The sequence below is a fragment of the Acanthochromis polyacanthus genome, chromosome 23 (assembly GCF_021347895.1).
Source record: "Acanthochromis polyacanthus isolate Apoly-LR-REF ecotype Palm Island chromosome 23, KAUST_Apoly_ChrSc, whole genome shotgun sequence".
In the NCBI taxonomy this organism is placed as follows: domain Eukaryota; kingdom Metazoa; phylum Chordata; class Actinopteri; family Pomacentridae; genus Acanthochromis; species Acanthochromis polyacanthus.
In genome coordinates, this window is record NC_067135.1 from 11,302,569 (window position 1) to 11,327,628 (window position 25,060).

At 38.8% G+C, this 25,060-nt stretch overlaps 1 protein-coding gene across 7 annotated transcripts in view; it reads left to right on the top strand.

Annotated features, from left to right (window-relative positions):
* Positions 1 to 23,707, top strand: part of LOC110962602 (adhesion G protein-coupled receptor L3-like) — a 266,798-nt gene extending 243,091 nt beyond the window's left edge. For 2 of the 7 annotated variants that reach the window (XM_051943678.1, XM_051943677.1), the window contains 6 exons: positions 7,788 to 7,956; positions 9,031 to 9,156; positions 13,728 to 13,824; positions 18,307 to 18,432; positions 19,859 to 19,876; positions 20,951 to 23,707. In XM_051943678.1, the coding sequence (XP_051799638.1) occupies positions 7,788 to 7,956; positions 9,031 to 9,156; positions 13,728 to 13,824; positions 18,307 to 18,432; positions 19,859 to 19,876; positions 20,951 to 21,900 (1,486 nt within the window). In that variant the 3' untranslated portion in view covers positions 21,901 to 23,707. Of the gene's footprint in view, positions 1 to 7,787; positions 7,957 to 9,030; positions 9,157 to 13,727; positions 13,825 to 18,306; positions 18,433 to 19,858; positions 19,911 to 20,950 lie in introns of all 7 variants that reach the window. The other 5 variants (XM_051943682.1, XM_051943683.1, XM_051943679.1 and 2 more) reach the window with 5 other exon arrangements.
* Positions 23,708 to 25,060: the final 1,353 nt, after the last annotated feature.

Consider the following 25,060-nt stretch of genomic DNA (forward strand, 5'->3'; position numbering starts at 1 on the left):
TAACAGAAAATATATATTAGATTTTTGTTGATTTCAATACATTAAAATGGTTTCATTATACAGTCAAACCTTGTAGAAGGTCAAATTACAAGTTTTAAAGATAAATACAGCTATTTTTGTAGGGTTACCATGGAGGTTAATGCTTATTTTCCTGTGAATTTACTGAATTTTATCTGTAAAATAACAAGAAATTGTTCGTAAAATGTGAGGTGAAACTGTTCAAAATTAATACAAAAAAATATGCTGGGAGTGTCAGAAACAGTAAAACTGTTGGTTATAAAACCAAAACAAAGAACTGAAAGACACTAAAATCCTTCATAGAGCCACATTGATCAAAATCTTATGATCTGTTGTTACTAAAAGAAATATCAGTTACTGCAGCTTAAAACACTAAAGTCTTCTATTTTACCAAGCTTGTATTTGCTGAGCTTTGAGGAACACTTCATTCACTAGTTCAGTTACACCTCTAAAAGTTTCACACACCAGACAGAGCCTCAGCAGTAGTTTTTGGTCCTTTACTGTAGGATGACACAGCATTCTGCCTCATAATGTTTGACGTACGCTACCTGCTGTCAGCTTCTCCTGCTGCAGGTGGACTAAAGTTGTTGTGCTGCCTGTTTGCTGTGATAGACCAGGGTCTGTGCTCTCTTTTTGTCATCTGCCTCCCTTTCTTTAGGCCACTCTGGACACATAGGTGTGCTTTATCGCCGGCGATGTGGCTGTTTTTTCTTCTTTTTTTCTGTGGCATCACGTCAGTGGCCCCTGTCTGCCCTGCTCTCTCCTCAGCCAAGTGATCCACACATCAGAAAACAATCTTCGCCGAGCTTGATACAGCCGGCTTCGGTCGCGCCGTGTCAGACTGTGGCGTGCCAGAGTGTTTTTCCATCACAAATCCGCTGCAGGATGCAGGTTTTTATGAGCTGCTTTTAAGCGCTGCCACAGTGTGACCTGCTTCACCTCAGGATGACAGGCAGGAGGAGGGCAACAGGAGGGGTGTCGAGCTTTTATTAGTTCTCATTCTGGGAAACACAAGTCGCGCTGAGCATATGCAACTTAGTGCACTTCCACAGTTTTGACTTTTAGTTCTACAACTGCTAAAAACTGTGCCTTAGAGGCTGACTGGGGGAAGGATTTTTATCAGATAACGTTGCAGATGTTTTCTTCAGTATATTCAATCTTTAAGTGTATTTGATTTTAGATTTTTTTCAGTTCTTAATGTGGTATCTGGAACTTGGTGCCTCCTCCAGCAGCTACATGATAAATACAGATCAGCTCGACCTTATTCTTCCTAGTATTTGGTGTGTTTTCTCTGTTTTTGTGTTGGGTTTGACCACTTTTAACCTCCTGAACCTGAAAGCAATTTCCGGGTATTTTTTTCTTTCTTTATCTGCTCCTGTCACATTTTTCACTACAATATAAAGTCCTGCACCTCTCTGGAAACAGAACAATCAAGAAGGAGAGAGAATCTTTTTTTGTGAAGTTTGATAAAGAAGAAAATGCAAAAAGTTACATTTATTTGATTATTTCTTTTACAAAAATGTAAAAAAAAAAAAAAATGGAATCAACATGTGTAACATTTTCCTTAGTGCCCACAGGTGTTACCATTACTGAAAAAGAACATGTCTCTACAATCTATAGATAGCCGAAAAGTCCCTGAATTTTTGTCATGTGACTGTTGAGAATCTTTGAAGTACAAATGTTTTTTTTTTGTTGTTTTTTTTTTTTTGCAAATTTGTGAATGAGAGATGGAGTTTAGTTCAAAGACACAAAGTTACGAATCAATGAAATCTACCTGTTTTACAGTTTCTGGCTCTGATAAATGGTGTCATTTTGGAGAATTTTTAAAAAGATAACCAGCTTTTCAAACCTGACATCAAGTTTCGGGGTTCAGAGTTTAAAAAGCAGATGCACTATTGTTGGCATCATCATTAAAAACTTGAAAATAAATACAACAAATAACCCAAAATAACATTGATAGACAGATAGCACTTCCCAGTCTCATTAAATGACAAAAAAGGATGGATGGATAGATAGAGAATAATGTTAATTCAGCCACATAAGAGACTCGATGAGCCCTGCCAAAGGGTGGGAAAAAAATATGATTTTGGCAAAGTAAACATACATTTAAACGTATTTTCAGTTTGTGGAATCCGTTTGTTGTTTTTGCAGATGTTTGCTAGATATTTTTGAGTTGTTTTTTTTTACACAGACGATCATGCATTCCTGCTTTTAAACACTGTAGCACGCTCTTCCTGTGCTATGAGAAGTAAATTACCAACATATGCTTTCACAATAGATTGTCAAACAAATGCATGAGTACAGTATGTTGACACTGAGAAATACTATATGTGCAAATGAAAACACAGCACCCTCTTGTTTAGCTTTTCTACATTACAATACATACACAAACTGAGTCCTTGCAGAAGACTTCAGAGTAGCGGATCAGAACATCAGGTTCATCAGGGAGCAAAGCTCTCCTCCAAAATGCTGCACTCACACTCACATAGAAATCCAACAAACGCTAGAGTACAATTTAGCTGTCTGCAGGTTACAACGACCAACTCTTCTTTTGAACACTTTGGTCAACATTTTTCATGTCCAGCTTCTCATCTTTGGGTCCAGTAAGATACATGGTGCCGTTTGTTCTGCAGAGAAAATATTGACTGCGAGGGTTTCTCAGTGTCATATGATTTATAACACTGCAGCCTCCTTAAATGTACCGAACAGCCGACCCCCTGACCTCCGAGTCTTACTGGCTTCAGAATGTTTGAGGTGAATCTGCACGACTTTTGTCAGCCCTCATTCATCTGTTTTGTTTTTTTTACTTAGCACATGACTGCACAGACATCCTGACCTTTACTTGTCTTTAAAAAAGTAAAACTGAAGTAGTTTTTAACACAGATTGAAGGAAAATCTCTTGTATTTCTTTTAAATATCAAAGCTCGATGCGTGTAGCAGCCAGTGGTATCCTCACCAAGTCAAACAAAACAGCATCTTTTCTGACTTTTCACTTCTCTTTAGGATGATTTATCAAGGTGAACTGGGTTTGATGATCACAACAGCGCTGGTTAATTAAGTCAATTTAACTTAGTCTAATGAGGTGTGTCTTTTGTTTCATCTCTCTGCTATTTGGGCTCCTCTTTACGGTTTGATGTCACGTTTTCTCTTCAGATTTCATCATGCTGCCTTGTTTTAATATGAATGTTTCATCTCTCCTCCACTGTGCATCTCTTTCTGCTTTTTTTCTCCTTTTGATTAGCACCAGCATCCTGCCTTTTTATCTTATGTTTATCTTTAACATCTTTCTGTTTCTCATCTTTTCCTCTTTTTTTTTTGTCTGTTTCTCCTCGCTCTTCATTTTAGCTACCGTTATTATGATGGATGTGTTATTGTAGAATGGCACTGGTAAGATGCTACATTTCTCAGTGAAGGCTGTAGAATAGAATTGATATTGTGTTTGATGTGTTTTTTTTTCTCCCCCATCTCTTCCTCACCCCATAATGGAGACAGCTGCTGCTGCTGCTGAACCTGTGATTCATGGTTTTGTGCACTATTGTGACTTTGAATACCAAAACTCGTGGCACATTTCAAACACGTGAGCCCTTGTTCTTGGAGTAGAGAAAAATGTCTCTGCCATCATCAAAAAAAAACTTAAATGATTGGAGGTGATTAGCATTTACCTTCTAGTGGTTAAATAATTAACACCCTGTTGGGGCTGATCACAGCACTTCCTCTTCTCTTTTTTTCCCCAGAAACAGCCCATGAAATGGCATTTATGCAGATTTGGATGAATTGACCAATTGCAATCTCATACATAAATGATCTGTGACATTGCATTGAATGGCACCTCTGCAAATTAAGTCATTTGAGAAGGAAATAGGTAATTTGACGCCGCAGTCTGAAGTACTTCTCGGCATGAAATTGCTCTTTTTTTGTGGCATTTCTGCTCAACAATTAGCGTAATAAAGCTTTTCTCGGCTTCTTGAGCAGATAGTATATCTATAGTACCTCGCGCAGCTTTTTTAAACGGAGCCAAGTTGCTGAAATGTGTTCAGAATGCACATTTGGTTATAATTTCTTCATCAAATTGACTACTTTCATTGATTGTATTTGTAGCTTTCAGGCAACAATCCTTGCAGCTGAAACCCACCCTGCTCCATTTGGAAATGAGCTGTTCTGCTTTTCAGTGACTCTCCGAAGTTTTGCCTGAAGGCTCCTACAATGCAGCCCTCAAAATCATCCTCAATTTTTTATTTTATTTTTTTTATCTGATAACTCCAGAAGTAAGATAAGCCACACGCTGATATCTGCCTCTTCATATCCTGTTCACTCGGATGCTTTTCTCGTGACCTCTTGTGTCTCTATCGTCCCTTTTTATTTCCTTCCCCACCAAACTGGCCACCAGTTAGAGGACGATATTTAGTCTTTCTGTGCCCACTGCTTGTGTTTCTGTGTCCAATCTGGGGGCAATCACCTTGATGAAGTACCTCTCCCACCAGGTCATTAAGACAGCCCTGGGAAAATTATGTTTAATGGTTGCCCTGGTGAATTCATAAATCATTTATTTTTGCTGCACACCTGGCCCATTTATAATGGCTTAAATGCAAAGTTCTGCCAGCATTTATGACGGCGAGCTGGAGACTTCTGTGAACCAACATGATTACGTTTAGCACCTGTAAATCACTGACAAATCCCTTCCTGAAATGTATGAGTGTCCGGTCTTGATGTTTGGGATGTGGATGCTGTGAGGGCAGCTTTCATCTTTCCTCTCATCTAAATTTGTGCATTGTGTTTCTGACCACACTTTGTCTTTTTATTTACCCCTCCTCTGTTATGTGATCTGATTTGTTTCTGCTTTCTTTATTTTGTTACTTTGTCCCATTGCTCAGCTATCAGGATTATGAACCCGAGATCAAGTAAGGCAAAATTGGAAGGGCTCTTTTCCCATAATGCCATCTTTCATTTACTACTTCATATGAGCAAATCAGCACCCAAATCCATCTGGCTGCCTCTCTGAATCATTAACGTGATTTATAGCGCAGCACTCAGTCATGTTGAAGGCCACATTAGCGTGCACACAGGGCTCGGCTCTTAGATATACATACCCTACAGATGTGACAAGTAAGATTAGTTTTAAATGGCACCTGTATCTTCACAGTGCACTGTATAGAAATATTAGCACTGCAGTGTAGATATGGAGCTCACATTTGTCAGCTGGAAGTCATTCTTTTTTATCTGCATCCAATATGTGTAAGCACATAAGCGCGCTAATCAAAGTGATGGGTGGTGAATGGATGAGGTTCTCTGCCTCCGGAGAACAATAGCCTGAGGGCCATTCAGAAAGATTGCTTAAGGAATTAAGAAGTGAGCCACCAAAAATGAACTCATCATTGTGAATAAATTCATAAATGCACTATAATGAGTTGGCTGTAACACCTGAACACCTATGTGCACAGAGAAAATGAAAGCGTTAATACAAATTAATGACTAAGTAGAGGATATTGTTTCATCAAACGTAATTAATAAGTCGCAAAATATGGAAATGACAAAGACCTGGTACCACTAGTGTGGGGAATAAGGTGCAATCAAGTGGGAAATTATAACAGTTTTCACTTTATTACCTTTACATTACATGTTTTAAACCAGTTGAAATGAACAGATTTATTCCACGAAGGCTATTTTCAGTTAAGCCGTTATTAACTTTATCTGACAAGGCTAAATAACAAAAAACGGTGAACCACTATTGTCGGGATCAAGGTACGATCAAGCAGTAAATCATAACAGTATCCACCTTTTCATTCACTAAATTAAATGATATTTAAAACCAGGTCAAATAAGCAAGTTTGTAACATGAAGGTTACAAACAGTTTTTTGAATTTATTTGGCATGGCTGCATGACAAAAGCTTTTTCAACTGCTAGTGTGGGGATCAAGGTGCAATCAAGTGGGAAGTTATAACAGTACTTTTTAACAGTCAGTGACATTGTGTTCAAAACTAGATCAAATGAATGAATTTATTCCATGAAGGTTATTTTCAGCTGAGGAGTTTTCAAGTTGATCCTACAAGGCTAAATGACAAAAAGTTGGCAACTGCTAGAGTGGGCATCAAGGGCACTGTTTTTTGGGGTTTTTTGCAATAAATTGCAACAGGTTTAAAACTAAGTCAAATAAACAGATTCATAAGTTATTGCCAATTACAGGGTATTTAAGTCTGTCTGGAACTACAATTGGACAAAAATATGGGGAAAAGTAGTGTTCGGAACAAGGTGCAATCAAGTGAGAAATAATAAAAGTAGTCACCTTTTTATGCATTAGGAGATATTGTGTTCAAATGAACAGACTCATAACATGAAGGCATTGCCAAGTAAGGGATATTTAAGTTCATCTGACATGGCAGAATGATAGAATTTGAAAACTGCTAGAGTAGAGATGGTGCAACCAAGTGGGAAATTACATCATCACCGTTTGCTGATATAATGTTTAAAACCAGGTCAAATGAATAGATTTATAGCATGAAAGTCACTGTAAATTAGGTGGTATTTCAGCTTATCTGACATAGTTGTTAGGGTGTGTAGTCTGACAGCAGCTAGAGGTCCATTGCAGGTGTAAATGTATATAGCAGCTAAAATATGCCAAATTGGGCAAATGTATTTCTCGATAAGTTTACCCATTATCTAACCAACTGTTTTCCCTGTTGTTTCTTCATTTACTTTGCCATTCACAAAGATAAAACTCAGACATACATAAAAAGTCTCCACTACATTTTGACCAAACTGTTGCATGAAATAAATAAATTTATTCACTGTCACGCTGGTGTGACATTTAACCATAGGCAGTATGTGACCCACCATGACTCTAATTTACCTCGTCCTGTTGCTGGTAGCAGCTGGAGATTAACCTATGGCATACATCTTAACATCTCTTTACATTACATAAACCTGGAGGCGAGAGCCCGAATATAACCGATGACGGATGTGCAAAAGAGCAAAGAAGTTTGCACTATATTTGACCAAGGTAACCTGATTATTCCGGTGTGCATAAATTAGCTTTGATAACGCGAGCCATTTAAATTATAGGCTTCAGAAATAAAACATAACTGTCTGGTTCAGATGCTTGTGAAGGGATTTGACGTACTGAAAGGGAAGCTCTTGTTCATGTATCCTCCATACATGTTGTGGATGACAGACTGAAAAGAACCAGACATTAATCTTGACTGTATCTCACCTACTGCGGCACACTCGAAGGCACCACAATACCAAAAGAGAGCAGGTGAAGGGAAAAAAGCCACTTCTGGCTGCTGTGTGCCTGCACAAAAATAGAGCCCTTCTTTTCAAAAAGACTGTATTGTCAAGGGTATTTTTCTCAGTTTCCACCTTTAGCATCAGTAAGTATTTACACGGCACTTGTCCAAACACCTCAGGCAATAGAGTCCGAGATGTAATGTACTCGTGTCTTCTTTAACTGGTAAAAAGTGTTTTTATGATCATATTTTCAAATTGTCAGTAGTGTAGTTTGAAAGAGTGCAATATACAGATTATTTTCATCATCATTTTTCATTCCCTTTTCATTTATTTTGTGTCTTTTCTCCCTGTAACCCGATAAAGTGCTGCCTTGAACTGATTCCCTTTGGATATTCCTGCAGTTAAAGTTCCTGACATCAAACTTTCCATCAGTATTTGGTAGAATTTACACTCCTTCCCCTAGGTTCCAAACACCACTTCTGAAACTTCTCCAATGCAACACCTTTGGCTAAATGGTTTGTAAGATGGCTTTTTCTTGACTTTCCAGATCATGGGTGATTGGAGCCATTGCCTTGCTGTGTCTGCTGGGCCTGACCTGGGCTTTTGGACTGATGTATGTGAATGAGAGCACAGTGGTCATGGCCTACCTCTTCACCATCTTCAACTCCCTGCAGGGGATGTTCATCTTCATCTTCCACTGTGTGCTGCAGAAGAAGGTACGGATTTTGTCTTAAGATGTGATGTGCAACTGCATAATGACTGCACATATAATCAAAGGTCCCATATGGTGAAATCCATTTGCATTATGTTTTGCATGTCTTAAAAAATGCTGTGAGAATATAAAGCTTACTACTGCCATTTCTACAGCCCCTCGTCAAATAGATGGCCTCAGTGCTTTGCTTGCCCACTCTCTGCTCCCTTCTTCTGAGGTTAACTATTCAGATTAGATTACTGTACTCTTTAGAACTGCTTCTGCTAACTCTAAAATGTCTCAGCTGCCATTAAAGCTCACCAAATGTTCTACTGTTGGCTAAATGAGTGAACACAGTGCACTCTCAGCATCTGAGGCAATGGAGATCCAGTGGATTCAGTTTTACTTTTGATCACAATGTCACCACAACAATTGGAAAATCCTTTGCTTATTTTTGTGCTAATGTGGCTCATGCCCCAATGACATGCCCACAGGTCAGAGCTCTATGGGACATTCAGGAGATTCTGGAAACTTTAAGAGCAATTTGACTGCAATGAACAGCATCTTACAACTGTTCATTTCTCTCCTGCTCTCTGTGCTCAGACATGATGTATTGTCACACAGCTGAATTCTTACTGAAGCTGTTCTCTTTCACGTTTATTGCTGTCAGACAACAATTTTGGCTGCTGTGTGGGCAACCGTTTTGCTCTACGCTGTCAGTCACAATATCAGAGAGTGTCTCCTTCCTGAAGGGGGCGGGGACAGCAGTAGCATAGCTGCATTTAAAGCTACAGACACTAAAATAACGTGTAGAACAGGACTTACAGTTACACAGTCAGGGTGAAATTGGTAAAATTTTGCGCTAAAAAATTGAAAGATAAACTCTATACGGAATTTCACTGCACCCTCTCAATGACAATAAAGCCTCTTATCTGTGGACATGTGAGACATAAATAATGCTGGAAAGGGGCAAAATATGGGACCTTTGGTTTAATTGTATTGGTTAGGGTGCTGGAAAGCATACTCACATGTTGCAGTGAAACACAGTGAGATGTTGATGTTTGTGTGCTGTGCCTGTGTGTGGTTTTCTTTTCTGTAGGTGCGTAAGGAATATGGAAAATGCCTGCGAACTCACTGCTGCAGTGGCAAAAGTGTGGACAGCTCCATCGGCTCTGGAAAAGGCACCGCCTCTCGGGCTCCAGGACGCTATTCCACAGGGTCACAGGTTCAAGGACACTTTTTAACTTCTAAAATCAATATCTTTTTTTTTTTTTTTTTTACCAGCTTGATTTCCTTCTCAGTGTTGCTTTTTCACCAAACCAGAGCAAATCGATGCTTATTCTGTTCCGGATTACCACTGAATCTTCGCTAAAAATAGGGTCTGGGCATGCTTTCCAGCCGTGTAGTGCAGCTACAGGCAGGGGAAGATTTTATTCGAAAAAATACACAGAATGTCCTCTCCTGAATAAGAGATTTTGATAATGGCTGTGCACGATAGATTTCAAAAAGTACGGCAAAGATGTTTGCTTTTATGCAGGAAAATGCGATTCTTGTTCAGCTTAAGGTTTTCTTACGCTGCACTCTGATACAGTGATGCTGACTAAAGTATTGGCCCCAGCTTTGTGAGGAATTTATTCACACTTACAAATTCAGATCTGGCCGACTCTGCCAAGACTTGTGAATTCTTGTGCGTAAGTGGTAAGTCTCCTTGTAAAGTAAATTGTTAATGGATTCCTCTCACAGTGACATGAAGTATAGGGTGAATTGCCATGATACACCATAATTGAACATCATATCCATATTCCAAAGAGTGTGATTTCCTTCTAGTGTTCAATTATAAATAGTCCTTAGAGTGGAGCATGCAGTGGCAACCCACTATACAAGCTGGATTCTGCATACAGATCAAAGCATTTAATTATACACAGTGCTTTGCCAAGATGGCTCTAACCTCACGCTCACTCGCTTTATATGACGACGACAGGAATGGAAACACTCGGAGAGATGTGCGTGTTTATTGCTTTCGCCGAAGCTTCGAAATGAATGTGTAATCAGCAAAGTACATTTGAACCCGTCGGCTATGAATAGTTTGAGCTTCTGTCTGACCAAAACAAGAAGAAATAGCAGTGTCATTTTCAGCCCATCTGTGTCCCCGGTTGTGGGGGGACAACATGATGTACAATATGTTAATGAGATCAGCTGTGTCAGTTTGCATTGCTGTTAAAATATATGAGCTACGGGTCATCTGGAGGTTGACACAGAAGTCGTCTGCGATGTGAAAAAAGCATTTAAGCTCTTAGGAATAGAAAACATGTTCTCAGTCTAAATGTCAGCCTGCAGTGGAGGATTTCAGGAGGAGTTTAGGTGACGTGCACTGATAGCTGCTCCAATTTTAGCTAATGATGATGGCACTGCCAATGACTTAATTAAGCTGAAACCTGTCTGAGGTGTTGGTGGCAGAAAAACAGGGTTCTTAAAAGCAGTGCTGTCATTTTTAGCTTGGAAACAGCAACCGTGTTATATTTTGCATATGGCTGACAATAACATAGATGATCAAAGGGTCAAAGGATAAGTACTGTTCATTACATAATTGGACTCCTTTTAGAGTCTCTCCTGTCGGTTTTAATAATCTTGCGCTCACCAAAGTAATGACTAAGATCTGAAAATGCAGCGAGCTGTACAAGAGGTTGCAAATAAACTCCAAGAGAAGCCAGAGTGCACTTTAGAAACCACATAACTGAGCGCACAAACTGTTGCACACACAGTTTCTGGGTGTTTTTTCTCACTATAGGTTCTATTTTCACTGCAATATAAAATCATGCACCTCTTTACAAACAGAACAGCCATGGCTAGAAGTAGCAAGAACTTGGAAATATCTTTTGTGAAGTATGATAAAGTTATAATGTGATAAATTAGAAATAAAGAGAAAAAATAAAGGTGAATTTCATCAATTGTTAATTGGGCAGAAATTTACAAAAACTGGACTCAACAATCACAGTGTAAATATCAACAGGTGTTATGTGCATACACAGCCTGCAGTTCATCCCAATTCTGCCAAAAACTCCCTGAATTTCTGTCACCTGACTGTTAATCTCAGCTGAGACGCTCCTGACTTTACTGTTGAGCCAAAAAACACAGATTTTTAGTTTAGTTTTTTTTTTTTACTGAATCTTGTTTCGAGCAAATTATTTGTTTTTGACAATATTTTTAAATTTGACGTGTTAAGTAAAGTGATTTTGATGAAAAATCATGGTTTGCAGCTTAGACTTGGTTCATCTTCCTGACTTCCTGACAGAATCATCTGTTATACATGATCAGTTCAAGAATGCAGGATTTTTGTTTCTTTTAAATCTGGCTCTGATAAATGTCAGATGCTGTTGTTTTTGTTTTTGTTTTGTTTTTTTGGGGGGGGTTGTTTTTTTGTTTTTGTTTTTTTGCTTTTTTACTGTGAGATTTCATTGAGATTTTTGTTTTCAAGGTCCTAAGTGTGAGTTTTTGCTGTTCTTTCTGTCTGACACAAAAATAATAATGCCTCAGGATAAATGTTGGGACTAATCATTAACATATCTCAGGCTGTGATGATATAACAATTAAATGTCCACTTGCCACTAATTGGATGGTAAACACTTGTATTTTTTGTATTTTCATTTTATTTTATATTACCTGACGTTTTTAAGCTTAAAATCTTGAAAATAAAGAATATTTTTTTAGTTGTGGTCAGGAGTGACATTGGTTAAAAAAATAGCAAAAAGTAACTCAATGAAAGTGGAAAATAATAGCAATATATTGTACATTAATAGATTGGAATCAATATTGTTACTAATCACTGATATATATCAGACTGTGATAATTGAGAAAATAATCCCGTTAGGACCTATTATTTGAAAAATAATTCAATATGATTTCATAGAAAGCACGCCTTTCAAACCTGCCGACAGGTTCTTGGGGTCAGACTGTTAAGTCGTCAAAATGAACAAGCTTCGTTTAATTAAAAGATTGCGGCTGACCTCATCGATTAGGTGGATTTATAGGGTTAGCCCCACATATCTAGCATCCAGTTAGAGATCCCTCAAGGGAGCTGTAGATGGAACCTTGATGTTGTTGTTGCTGGTGGAGGAGCTGCAGTAAAGCTCCTCCACCAGGAGGACCTGTTTCGTCCGTATAGACGGACGAAACAGGTGAGGTTGTTAAGCTGAGATGATGACTGGATAACTGGAAGCACCACATATAAATACCCCTAAGATCAATAGATAATTTCCTCTGGATGAGTCTGGCTAACGCGGGGGATTGTTTAAAGCCGCATGATGTTGCTGTATGACTGTATTTCAGCCATTAGTTTGGTGAATTCATTGTTGATTCATCTGTTAGAAAGGATGTCCAGTCCATTCAAAAATGCTTCAAGTAAAGCATTTAATCACAAAGCATTTTTAGATAGCATTTTTTGTTATCATAATACCAAATATATATATATATTTTTTAATTTAAAACATTTAAATGTCCCTTTGTTTCATGATGTCACTGTTGTTGCTTTTTATTAATGACAAAAACAGACAAAAAAATATTATTTTTCAAATAAATAGAGCTCAGTGGATGTTTTTTTTATAAAGTATTATAGTGTAAGATTTGTCAGTGATCAGCAACAACATTGACTCTTATGCATATTATGTGCAGTGTCAGATTAAAATAAAAAGATTCACAGTACCGAATTTAAGGACAAAAATGTCCTCAAAAAAATGAACTACCATAAAAAAATGAATCGATATCCTTTTTTGCTTCCATTTGGTTCGCCTTTTATGTAGCCTCAGTCTTAATTGTAAAATACCTAAATGTTGACCCTTCAAGTATCATTTTGTGTACATGTAATTATTGTTTTTATATTAAAAAACAAACAAAAATGATGGCCTTAAAGACAAAAACATCCTCGTAATGTCAAAATAATGAAATAAAAATATTATTTTGTTATTTTATTCTTGCCATTTTTTGCAATCATAACCTCCCGATTTTATGCTTTTATTGTTATTGTATAATTTACACATTCTCTCATGAGTGATGCAAAAGTAATAATTAGCAGTAAGTGGATTTTTTATATTATTATCATCATAGCATGAGAGACGTGAATGATGAGCACCAACACTGATTCCAATTATTATTTTTGTGCAGCGTCAGATTTAATACCAACAAAACACACAGGACCTTAAGGACTAAAATGCCAATAAAATGTCAATGTGAAAAAAACTCAAACAAACATGAACACAAACATCCGTCCTGATCATAACTAACCAATTCATTAATTTTTTTTTTAGGATTTTAACTCTTTAATGCATTATTTTCTTTAGAAATATCTCATAACCTTTTATATATTTTTCTGAACAATCTTCTGCCAAGCCTCTCTGGCACAGGATAGAAAGTATTCAGCTCCATGGTTGGATATCCAGACCCTTAGCTTGTGCAACAGCCCATGGGACTCCATCATAATTAACCAGGATGAACTCTCTTGGATTGAGCCTTCGCAAACCAAGACACTGACTCAGAGCTTGACTGATGACTTTATTATTGACTCCACCTATCCCAGTACTAATGCTCATCTTTAATTGGAGGTTACTTATCCCCACTGCTGGCTTGCTTCATGATTCAAAGGCTTTTTCTTTTTTTCTTTACTGCTTGAGGAAAAAAACTTCAACATACTAGTAATACTGCTTTTGTCTGGTTGATTTTCGTTTTGTCCTTTTTTTGCATTACTGACAGCATTCAGAGTGGACATCCTGATGTGATCTGACATGTTTTTGTTTGTGTCCGCAGAGCCGCATCCGTCGAATGTGGAACGACACGGTCAGAAAACAGTCCGAGTCCTCTTTTATGACCGGCGACATCAACAGCTCAGCATCGCTCAACAGAGGTACTTGGTCCCACTGCAAATACTTTAACCAAAAACTCCTCCTCAGCACACCGGCCTTCACCTCAGACTTTATGACTAATGAGAGGCACATCTTTTTTCACTCATTTCATGAATTCCAGCTATAATTCCTTTCCTCTCAATGGAACTCAAGGGCTTTACAAAATTAAAAGCCTTTTTTAAATGATTATTTCACAAGTGAAGCTTTAAAACCTCAATCCAACATTTCAAGTCAAGGCAAAATCAGCCATCAGTTTGCCACCTGATAATTAAAACTCCAAATAAAAAATATGCATTTTTTGAAACTCATATCTTAATTACTAGCACATTCTGAAGCAAAGTGTAGGAATTTAAGAAATACAGTGTATGAAAAGTGCTGTCACTCACAATACAATGAGCTTCAAATGGGTCAAGAGGATGAAACATACTTTTTGGTTGTTTTTGGTGTCGTGCTGCTGTAGAAAATCGTGCATCGTGTTTGTTATTTTAAAGCACAAGCAAATCATTTAAAGAAATATGCAAGTAAACAGGATTAGATGGTAAAGATAGTTTATAAGACACAGTCTGCATAATTATACTGAAAACAGCTATCCAGTGCAGGAATCCTAACGTTTAAAGAGATTTTTAGGGGGCTAAAAGGTTGAAAGATACAAAGAAAGTGCACCATGATGTCAAAAAGTTCCATGAAACGGCTGAACACGAAGCATCATGTTTAAAAACCTGGCATGAGTAAACTTTTTGTTGCTGAAAAACTCTACAACTTTGCTCCTTTCGCACAACGAAACAAAAAGATGTCTTACACAAAGCAACCTTACAATTGGCAGCTCTGTAGTCACGTTTTGGGTAACTGTGATAATTTGTTTTGTGAAATTGTTTGTGAGAATTCTAATTTTGGTGCTTTTGATTACTGCGTCAAAGGAGCCTTTTTTATTGAGCCATCTGACATCAAAAGCCTTGAAACAGAACCTCGGAATTGTCTCAGGAATGGTGCCGAATAACAAGCCAGAAATTAATTCAGCAAATTTCACTCTCAGAAACACATTAATAAAGAGCGTTTTAGCATAATGCGTTTGACAGAGACAGACAGTGAGTGGAGTTAACTGCGAAGTCTCTCAGGTTATGGAGGAAATCGACACCGGGCTGCATCTAATATCACATAGCAGAAGCCTGCACTTGCTGGCATTCCTCCCCAGTCATCACATCTCTTGATAGAAGGCTTGAGTTCGGCACTCGCTCGCTCTCTAAATTCGCTCTGGGCGCCTGCTTGCATCGACGCTAATGCACAGTTACAATGATGGATTGATGTTCGACACAGTGAGGAAGTGTCATGATCTCAATAATTAGCCACTCAGCTTAGCACCATCAACAGGCGCAGCTTTTATCAGGCTGGAGGTTGGACTGCAGGTCAGGGGAGTTGAAGAAAAGTCTGCATGGATCTTCCATAAAGACAAAAAAAAAGAAAAATAGCAGAGCTAGAAATTGTTAATGCACTTTTACACCCCTCTAGCTTCTTACTAGGCCTGGATCTGAGTGATCCTGCAGCACAAGTATCATCAGGAACAGATGCAAATAGAATCGCACTCATCCAACGCTTGTTCCCGTGTTGTTATTAAAGAATTACAAGTTGAGGAGCGAATATGTGCTACTGATTTGTCCTTTTCATTCCCCTCTTCGTTGTCTTGCAGCTGATGCTCTTGAGAGTCATGCAATCATCTTGATAGTGTTGCATGTTCAATTTATCCCAGCATTCAGGATTACTGCCACACAATCAGTGTGATGTTCTTTTTTTTCTTTTTGGAAATCGTCCAATTTCAACAAAAACAACAATAAGTGGGGGAATCTGTCATTGGGAGACTCTGTAAAGGGGGCTGGTGTTTATAGAACACACTGTAATTATGGCAAGAAACAGCAGCAAACAAATTACGGTTAAAAAAAAATCTAACCAACATTCTGTCTCCCAAGCAAAATTTAAAACTAATTAATGCCTAAACAACAGCACTGTAGTTCCTTTATTTCATTATTCCAACATAGAATTTGTGCAATTAGAACACAAATTTACAAAAATAACTTTTTTGAAAAGAGTCACAAAGTAATAAAACAACCTTTTCTCCATTGCTGTGACAGATTCGAAGTGTCACAAAAGAATAGCACACTCTGCCGGAGGATGTAATTGCTGTGTACTAGATAAAAGATGTTTACCCGCTTCAGCATATGTGTCGCCCTCACAAGTCTCCAATTTGGCTTCTTTTAAAAATAATAGCATCATACCACATTGACAGGGGGGGGAGGACAACTTGTAAACAGGAAATGAATGCGCAAATATTTTCAGCACGCTTGATATTCCGCATAATGTATTCAAACGCTTGGAAATAAATTATTTTTATCATCAGCGAAAGAAAAACAAACATTAGGGTGAATCTGCTGCATTCATGTTTAAGATTGCAGCCTTCAAAATGTGCAGCTAATCACTGGGCTCAGACTGTGAAGGTTGCTTTGGTGTGCTGGTATGTGGATGGGAAACTGATGAGTCATTCGGGCGAGATCCTGGCAGCTCGTATCTGAAGACGAAGCATCGCATGAATAGAAAATGAGCCTCTGTTGTGTTTGTGTGAAGGAGGCGAGGCTGAGGCAAAGTAATGACCATCTCGACTAAAGAGAGGACATATCACTTCATTCAAAGGTTATTTCTGCGGGCAGCACAAAGAGAATGAGATAATATTAAACTTTGGCTCTTTGGAGAGAAGGAAATATTACACCACTTCGGTTCAAAAAGATCTGCAGTGCCAGAAGCAATAATAACAGTGAAGCGTTTTGACTTGCTGAGGCTCCATACTTCTGTTGCTTGTTAAGGTTTTTCTATTTTCACGTTGTGTTTGACTCTAGCTTTAAAAAAAAGAAAAAGTTTTTGAAACAAAGCGGGTGTGTCACTTGGTTCCGGCAGCCATTTTGTTTTCGTCAGAATTGGCAGCTCTTTCCAGGAGGAGTTAGCTTGTTAAGCTGGCAAAAGCTTCACGAACTGGTTGAAAGTAAAATGTAATCTTAAGTCATTATTTCCTTCTACCATCACATTTTTGACCGCTTAGCTTAGATACTATATTGTCCATTTTCAGTGCAACAGCAAAACAGAGATGCTAATGTTGCTAATCAATAACAGCATTCAGGAACAGCCTCCATATTGTTAGAAAACACTACGTAATTGACAACACACCTTTTTAAGTGTAAATTTCACTGAATTCAGAGCAACAGTGGAACACAGATGCTAAAATTGCTAAACAGTGATGGCACTCATGGACAAATATCAGAAAACAGTATCCAATTCACAACAAACCACTTGAATGTAGGCTGCTTTAATGTAAATCCAGTAATAAATTTAATATTTTTTTTTGACAAACACTGACACACTTGCCATGTCTAATTTTACCCATTAAAGTTGAGGAGGAGGATTTAGCAAATGGTCAGTTACATAAGTTTAAAAGTCTTCGACGCTGGTGCTGTAACGTTTGCAAACCCTTTACAATTTCTAAATGTGTACATAAATATGACCTGAAACAACATTAGATTTTCCTACAAGCTCTAAATATAGTGAAAGAGAACTCAAATGAGACAGATGACACCAGTCTTCACAGATAAAATAGGGTTATTATGCTCAAGTGTAATGTTTTCCTTCTCTGAACATAACTCTTCTCATTTAAAAAGTTCTGTTTTAGTCTCATCGTTACACAGAACATGTTTCAGTAGTCTTCTGTTTTGTCCACATAATTAATAACAAACTGCAGTTGGTAGTGCTCTTTTTTGAAGAACAATGACTTCTCTTTGCACCTCTGCTATGCACACCATTGGTTTTAGTTACTTTATCTTCACAGATAAGCAACATTACATTATTTTCCTCAATAAATAAATTGCAAAGAACCTTCTTTTTAACTCTTTTGTTTTAATAGGGATAAACTTTTAGGACTTGAATAAAAATCTGATAATGTTTTCTGTCATGATTATGCAGAAATGGGTTCACAAACCTTCAGGCCGCCATGTATTAATCAGTTTTGGCCCCATAAAGATTAATGAGCGTCCTGAATGATTACTGTATTAAGCCCTGTTTGAGTGTAGAAATGTAACAATACATGTGTTGTGTCGGCCATGTTGGTGCTTCTTTGTAATTTATGTCTCTTAACACGTGAATGCTGCCTGAACATGAAGTACAAAAAGGGGGGCTTTAGCAGTACAATTAACGCCCTCTCCATCGGTGCCATTAGCCATGTCAGTTCAGTGCTGCCACTTTCATGTAGCTTAACCCCCCCACACATTAATGATCATGTGATCATTTGGATGTTAATGGCTGTCATTGCTCAGCTGCATCTGCCAAACTGATATGTATGTTCTCTCTCTTTCCCTCTATATCTCAATTTATTTTCTCACCTACCTGTTTCTGTCTCTACGCTCTTTTTCTCTTTTTTTCTGTCTCACTCTGTCTCTTTCTGGCTGCTCCAGGGGCTATGGCTAACCATCTTATACCTAATGCACTCCTACGTCCTCATGGCACTAACAATCCCTATAATACATTGCTTGGGGAATCGGCAGTCTATAACAACCCTCTGGGCATGTACAACGCACAAGGTGTGCTAGCTTCTTTTCATTCTTTAACATTGTGGCTAGAGCAGTGTTTTCTTTATTTCATGCCTGGTCCTGGGGAAACCATTAGGTGGCACTTTTTTGTTCCCAATCTAAAACAATAAACAATCACAGATGATTGTAATGGACTTAGACCAAGCTGAAAATACCACCCTCAAGAGTTTTTTCAGGGCTTTAATTAAAGAAAACACTGCTCTAGATGTCTTGAACTATTGCTTTATCACCAAAAAAAAATCCTCCAGGTTTATTTTGCTGTGGGGTTTTTCATTGGTGGTGTATCTTGGCTTCTGGTCAGGGCATGCAGCTCGGTTACATAAGTCACTCTCCCGCATTGCTGTTTGGCCAACACAGATTGCAGAAAAAAATGAGGAAATCCTCTGAAATCAAGAATGTGTGCCCACAGGGAGCCGGATACACCACCAGTCATTTATTTTAAATGTGCTCTAACGTTGTCAGTGAAGCTTGTCTGCCATGTCTTTTGTCTCTTTGTTTTTCTTGTGCTAGCATTTCATTCTTTTTAATGCTGCTGTTGGGTTGTCAAACATCGTTGCTTTGTGATAAATGTCATTGAAACTGATAATTTAAAATGCAAATCATTCATACTGCATAGAAAGGGAGCAGTATGCAGAGCAAACACAAGGGCTGCCATTTGTTTGATTCTTAACCTTTTAGTGTTAAAATTGCTTGTTTTTACATTCAAAATGTGGGTTTATATGTAAAAGTAAATTTGATCTGCATGGTATTTTTCATGTTTTTCAGGAGTTTTTTTTAATATATCAGCTCTTGCACCGTTACAAATATTAGATCTGGGTATGTGTGTGATCAGCCAGAAAGCTACAGTATCCACTTTTATTCTGGATCAGTCTGACTATTTGAGTGCTATTTTTCTCTCTGCAGAGCTGTTATTACTTTATTCCAGCTCCGAACAGTCAATATGAGATTGCCGTAACTTTGTGAGTCTGTAAAACTGGAGGGAAACTCGTGTAAAACTGAGATAAAAACTCACAGAGAGCTTTGATCGGCGGATAATTTATGTATGCAATACAAGTACTCGCATCGGAGCTCGCGATGAAGGGCTATAATTCACTTACATCGCAATAGATGGGAAAGAAATATCTGGAAGAATGAAAATGCTAATGCGTCAAAAGATTTATCGGTGCATTTGACGCTCAAGTGCATTTGCCGGGATCCTGCAAAAATAAAAGCTACAGCCAAACATCCCTTTTTTATCAATGTATTTGTTAAGAGAGGTTCTTTCTGTGGCAAAAAATTCGCATGGTGACATTCCAGAAACATTTTCTTGATGCATCATCTGCATACTGTATGTGCACATTTCTCTTTCGACCTGTCACTGTTATGCTTATTGTGTTTTCTTTTTCTTCTTTCCTTCCCCTCATGCTGTCCCTAAAAGAGCCCTACAGAGAGACAAGTATGGGAGTCAAACTAAACATTGCTTATCAAATGTAATTGACTTTGGCTTTTACTTTCTTTTCACTTGATGCTGACTAAAAGGGGGGGTTAATGAAAACTCTGTCGTTCCCTTTGGAAGTGGTAGAACTCTTTTGTGACAAAGGCGCCTCACCATTAACAAGGAGATCTGTTTACATCCAGTGGCATCTGAGTACGCAAATCCAATCAACGCTTCATGAGGCGCATCAATATGAATCGATCTGTAATCTTTTTGCCAGAATGCCGAGCCTTTGTTCATGCACTTATTTTTATATTATTACATGTTTTTCCAAGCCATTCACTTTGATCAAGCCAGTGCACTTCTTGAAGGTCTGTGTCTTGTCAAATTTTCAAGAGGTCAGACGCCGGCTTTGACACTTAACAAGCTGGATGGCCTTGTCCGAGGTAGTTTGAATTATCATCAAATATTTGCTTTGATGTTGATAGCACGGGCTCGGCCAAGGAGATAAAATATAAAAGTTACATGTAGAGAGAACAGAAAGTCTCCTTCCCCGCTGCCTAATTCATGTTTAGAGAGTCAGTTAGTTCTGTTCACATGGATGAAGCGTTATTTATATTCCTGCCATCGCTCACATGGGACAATATGGTTGGGGTCCAAATTTAGAGCTTCTGGTTTGTCTTTCACTGTTAAAGTTAAGTGCATGGCTTCTTCTTATTGTCTCTGTTTGCTTGCTTTTGTGTTTTCGTGCTGTGTTTGAGGTCTGTGTCGTTCTGTGTCGCACATATATTAGTGTTTTCATCACTGCCATTGATTAATCAGTTGAATTTAATAGAAATTGAGTGGAAAAAAAGGAGGTTTTGTGTAACAAGGTAAGTGCGTGTGATGTTTCCTGCATATTTTGTTTTTTCATGTAATCCAGAGAACTGTGAGTGTCAGGACATAATTCAGAATTCAAGAGCCACAGTGTTTGATGGCTGTAATTTGTGTTGGTGACAATGGTTAACATTTAGCTGTGGCAATTACATCTCATCAGATTTTGCCGTTCTCATTCGCCCACTCCAAACCCCCCCGACCCCATGTTTTTCATTTCAGAGGGAATCCTGAACAATGCCCGGGATACAAGTGTCATGGATACTCTACCACTGAATGGTAACCATGGCAACAGCTACAGCATCGCCAGCGCCGAGTACATGAGTGACTGCGTCCAGATCATTGATCGGGGCTACAACCACAAGGAGACTACCCTGGAAAAGAAGATCCTGAAAGAGCTCACCTCCAACTATATCCCCTCTTACCTCAACAATTCCCACGAGCGCTCGACCGAGCAGAATCGAAACCTCATGAACAAGCTTGTCAACAACGTGAGCAACGGCGGCAAAGATGGCGGCTACGGGATGGGATTGGGGGTGGGTATGGGCATGAATGTGGCGCTGAGCCTGGATGAGCACTCCACCTTCGGCCCGCACCACGACGAAGGCTTGGGCCTTGAGTTGATCCGTGAGGAATCGAACGCCCCACTGCTGCCGCAACGTCCGCCGCCCTCCCTGCAGGCGGTCGACAACCTCCACAATCACCTCCACCAGTCGGTGCCACCACCCCTCCCACTGCCCCACCACCCCTTCTCGTCCGCCACCACCTCGTCGTCGTCCCGGCGGAGGATCCCGCAAGAGAACAGCGAGAGCTTCTTCCCCCTTCTCACCAACGAGCACACCGAGGATGAGGGCTCGTCGCCCAGCCACAACCACCAGAGAGACTCCCTGTACACCAGCATGCCCATGCTGCCCGGCCTGCCCGACCCGTCCGCCGAGTCCGCCGACGGCTCCAAGGAGGGCAGCGACGCCAAAAGCCCCGAGGCCAGCTCGGACGACGTTTACTACAAGAGCATGCCCAACCTGGGTTCTCGTAACCACCTGCACCAGCTGCACTCCTACTACCAGCTTGGACGGGGTAGCAGCGACGGTTTCATCGTGCCCCCCAACAGAGAGGATCTTTCTCCTGAAGAAACCCCCCAGGAGCCCCTGCACCTGGTCACCAGCCTATAGGCCCCAACACAACCCCACCGATATCCCTTCTTCTCTTCCCTGTGTCCCCTTTGTTCCATCAGTCGTTGGCAGTGGTAGCCTTTCTTTTTATTCTGTGTCCCGAAGACTGAGGCAGAGAAAATAACTGTACTCTTGCTGTTATTGACCACAAACAGGATAATAATCGAACGGGGGGGCCAATATGTGACTGTTAGACATTACAGGATGTTGATGTTGTGTCCCTCTGCCTCCCCTCCGACCTCCAAACCAAATGTGGTTTGGCATGTTTTTTGTCTCATTGTCAAAAGAGACAAGAATTCCTCACACAGGATTTTTAGGTCTCAGAGACACACTGTAGGTCTGACAGTCAAAAAGGAACTGCTTAGCCCCAAAGTCGAGACTGTCGCCAGAATAAACGGGAAGTCAAAAAAGGACTATTTTATTATACTTCTGTATCTATATTGACTTTTGAAAGATTTTCTTCCTCTTTGGTGAGTTGCAGCACATTTTGTTTGCTGAAGTGTCCCTTCAATGAAAGAAAAAGACAAAAAAAACAAAAAAATACAACAACAACAACAACACAGATACACACATTTTGAACAATTACCTTAAAGGAATTATTGATCGTATGCTTTCAAGCATAGCTGTTCTTTTTTTCCTTTCATTTTACTGTAATAACAGTTGTTAAAAGAGGGAGAAAAAAACTAATAAGAGAATTATGAGATATTTCTATGTAACTGTACAGATAACTAGCATTGCACATAATAGTATGCTTTTTTTTGTTCTGAGCAAACCCTTTGTCTCTGTAAATGTAGTGTTTAGGAGCAATTTTGTTCTGTTGTGCTGGCCTTTCTGGGTTTCTGGTTCCAGTCTGTTTTTCTTTTTCTCTTTTATCACTTTCAAAGAAATGACCATCAAAATAGGAACAAAATAACACAAAAAACATCACAAGGACTCACTTATCATGCAGGCATATTTGTGGAATATATTCACCTTTAGTTTTTGGGTCTGTTTTCCTTTTCCGTTGGATTTCTTTTTTCCTTTCCTTTAATTTTTTTTTCCTGTGTAGATAGCGGAGTTCTGATTCACAGATCGTCAAGGACAGAAAATCACGAGGTGAAAGGTTTGCGGTGCATTCTGCATCTGCATTGGCATTCAGAAAACGCTTGTGCTTCTCAGAAAGAGAACAAATTGAACCTTGATGAGCACCAGGCACTTGTATAGAAAAAGAAAGATGGCTGTTTTACTTATTAAAGAAAGAGCTTTTGGAGTGAGAAAAACTGGAAGTGTTTTTTTCTTTTTCTTCTTCTTCCTCAAGGAGAAAATCTATTTATTTATTTGTTAACTGAGCGGTAATAAAAACAGAGGACGGAAGTAAGCTTAGTGGCACAAGTAAGTTTTTATTATCGGCTATGATTATGGCTTCTTATTTATTCCTTTTTGTATCAGTTTCCAGGTTGAATGACCTCATAACTAATATCTGTTGTAACAGTGAAACTTGTTTGCCAACAAAAAAATTACTGATTAAGATTTATTACATAGCTACGATAAAAAAAAAAAGGTTCTGGTGTTTTGTTTGGGTCTTGGAACACTTTTATATGGATGACAGCTAAGGACCTGCAAATAATGGAACGATCAAGTTTATTTTTTCGTTTTTTTATTTTATTTTTTATTTTTAAATGATCAATTAATATCCCTCATTAGCCCTCTGTCCAGTTTAGTGCCAAATAAATTTTGGCCCAGCAACAGTGGATGTGCTCTGTATGCTCTGGTCTGCTTTACAATAGAAGCAGTGATTTCATAAGCTGTAATAAATATTTCAATATCATCGCTGGTGGAACCAATGAATTCTTTCCATTTACTGTGTGTTTAATGTGAGCTTGACAAGCTGTGCAGGAGTCATTGGGGTCAGCTGATCTGTTCATCATCAAGACACGAGGAGATGTAAGTATGTTCTGCTCCACAGTAACTTTGAATAGCCACATTTTGTTGTTTCAACGTAATGATCAGCAACAATAGAAAACATTTTATTATAGAATCATCACTCTTGGAGGATGTTTGTGTGCATATTTTTTTTCCTGCACTTGATCTAACAAAGTAGTTGTGGAGGATGACCACTATTTTATTGCTGCGCCAAGGAACGCAGCGGAGTTGATATATGATGGCATTGGTTTGTCCGTCTGTTATTCCGTCTGTGCGCGACATTACTCAAAATTTAGACGGATTTGGATGAAATTTTTAGGGAAGGGCAGAAATGACACAAGGACCAACTGATTAGAGTTTGGCAGTGATGCGACTTAAAATCTGGATCCACTGATTTATTAAAGGTTTCTGCATCATTTCAAGATAGCGGCATGGTATCACTGTAACTATGGCTATAAGTGAATACTATGTATGCCAGCTGCCTGCTGATGGTCACATGATTGCCATCCTACTACAAATCGACCGGGACTTATCTATTGGAAATGGTACAAGGAACAGTTGATTAAATTGTGGGAGTGTTTCCAAGTCCCATCAATTCCCACTACATATGTAGGTCACGCGATTTGGTATCCGTACATAACGTACACATGCAAACACCAGCCCGGTCTCACGGGGATTCGTGAAACTGTCACGTCAGTTTTTGTTTCGGTTTCGTGCGCACCAACACGATGTCAGCCCAAACACACGCCTGTGCTCAGCAGGGACTGAGCTGCCTTGGCAGAGTACAGCGCTCTCTGAGTGCTACAGTTAACTGTTGGGCTTGAATGTGGGAAAAATAATGTTTTGGCTCTGCAAAAAAATACATATATTTTTGAATTTTTGAGAATTATGTTTAGCCAACTATTATACAATTATTATTTTTTTTATTTTTTGTTTTGTTTTTCCCACATCCTTAATAGTTGGAAGCATATTAAGATTTAAAGCCAATTATTAACAAAAAATAAGTTTTTCCAAACAATATTTCCATGTTATTTTAAAGGAAATTTTAAGTGTTATGTATTTATATACTGTAATTATGAACGCAAGCCTTTAACCGTGAATTTTTAAGAAAGAAGTTGCTAAAAAAAAATTTTTGAGTTGACAACTAATAAAATTAAGTTCAACCAACTAACTATATTGAGTAAATGGAATTAGTCTTTCCTCTGCAATCAGAAGGATTTTTAAACATCACTTAATATTTTGTACCATAAACACAAAA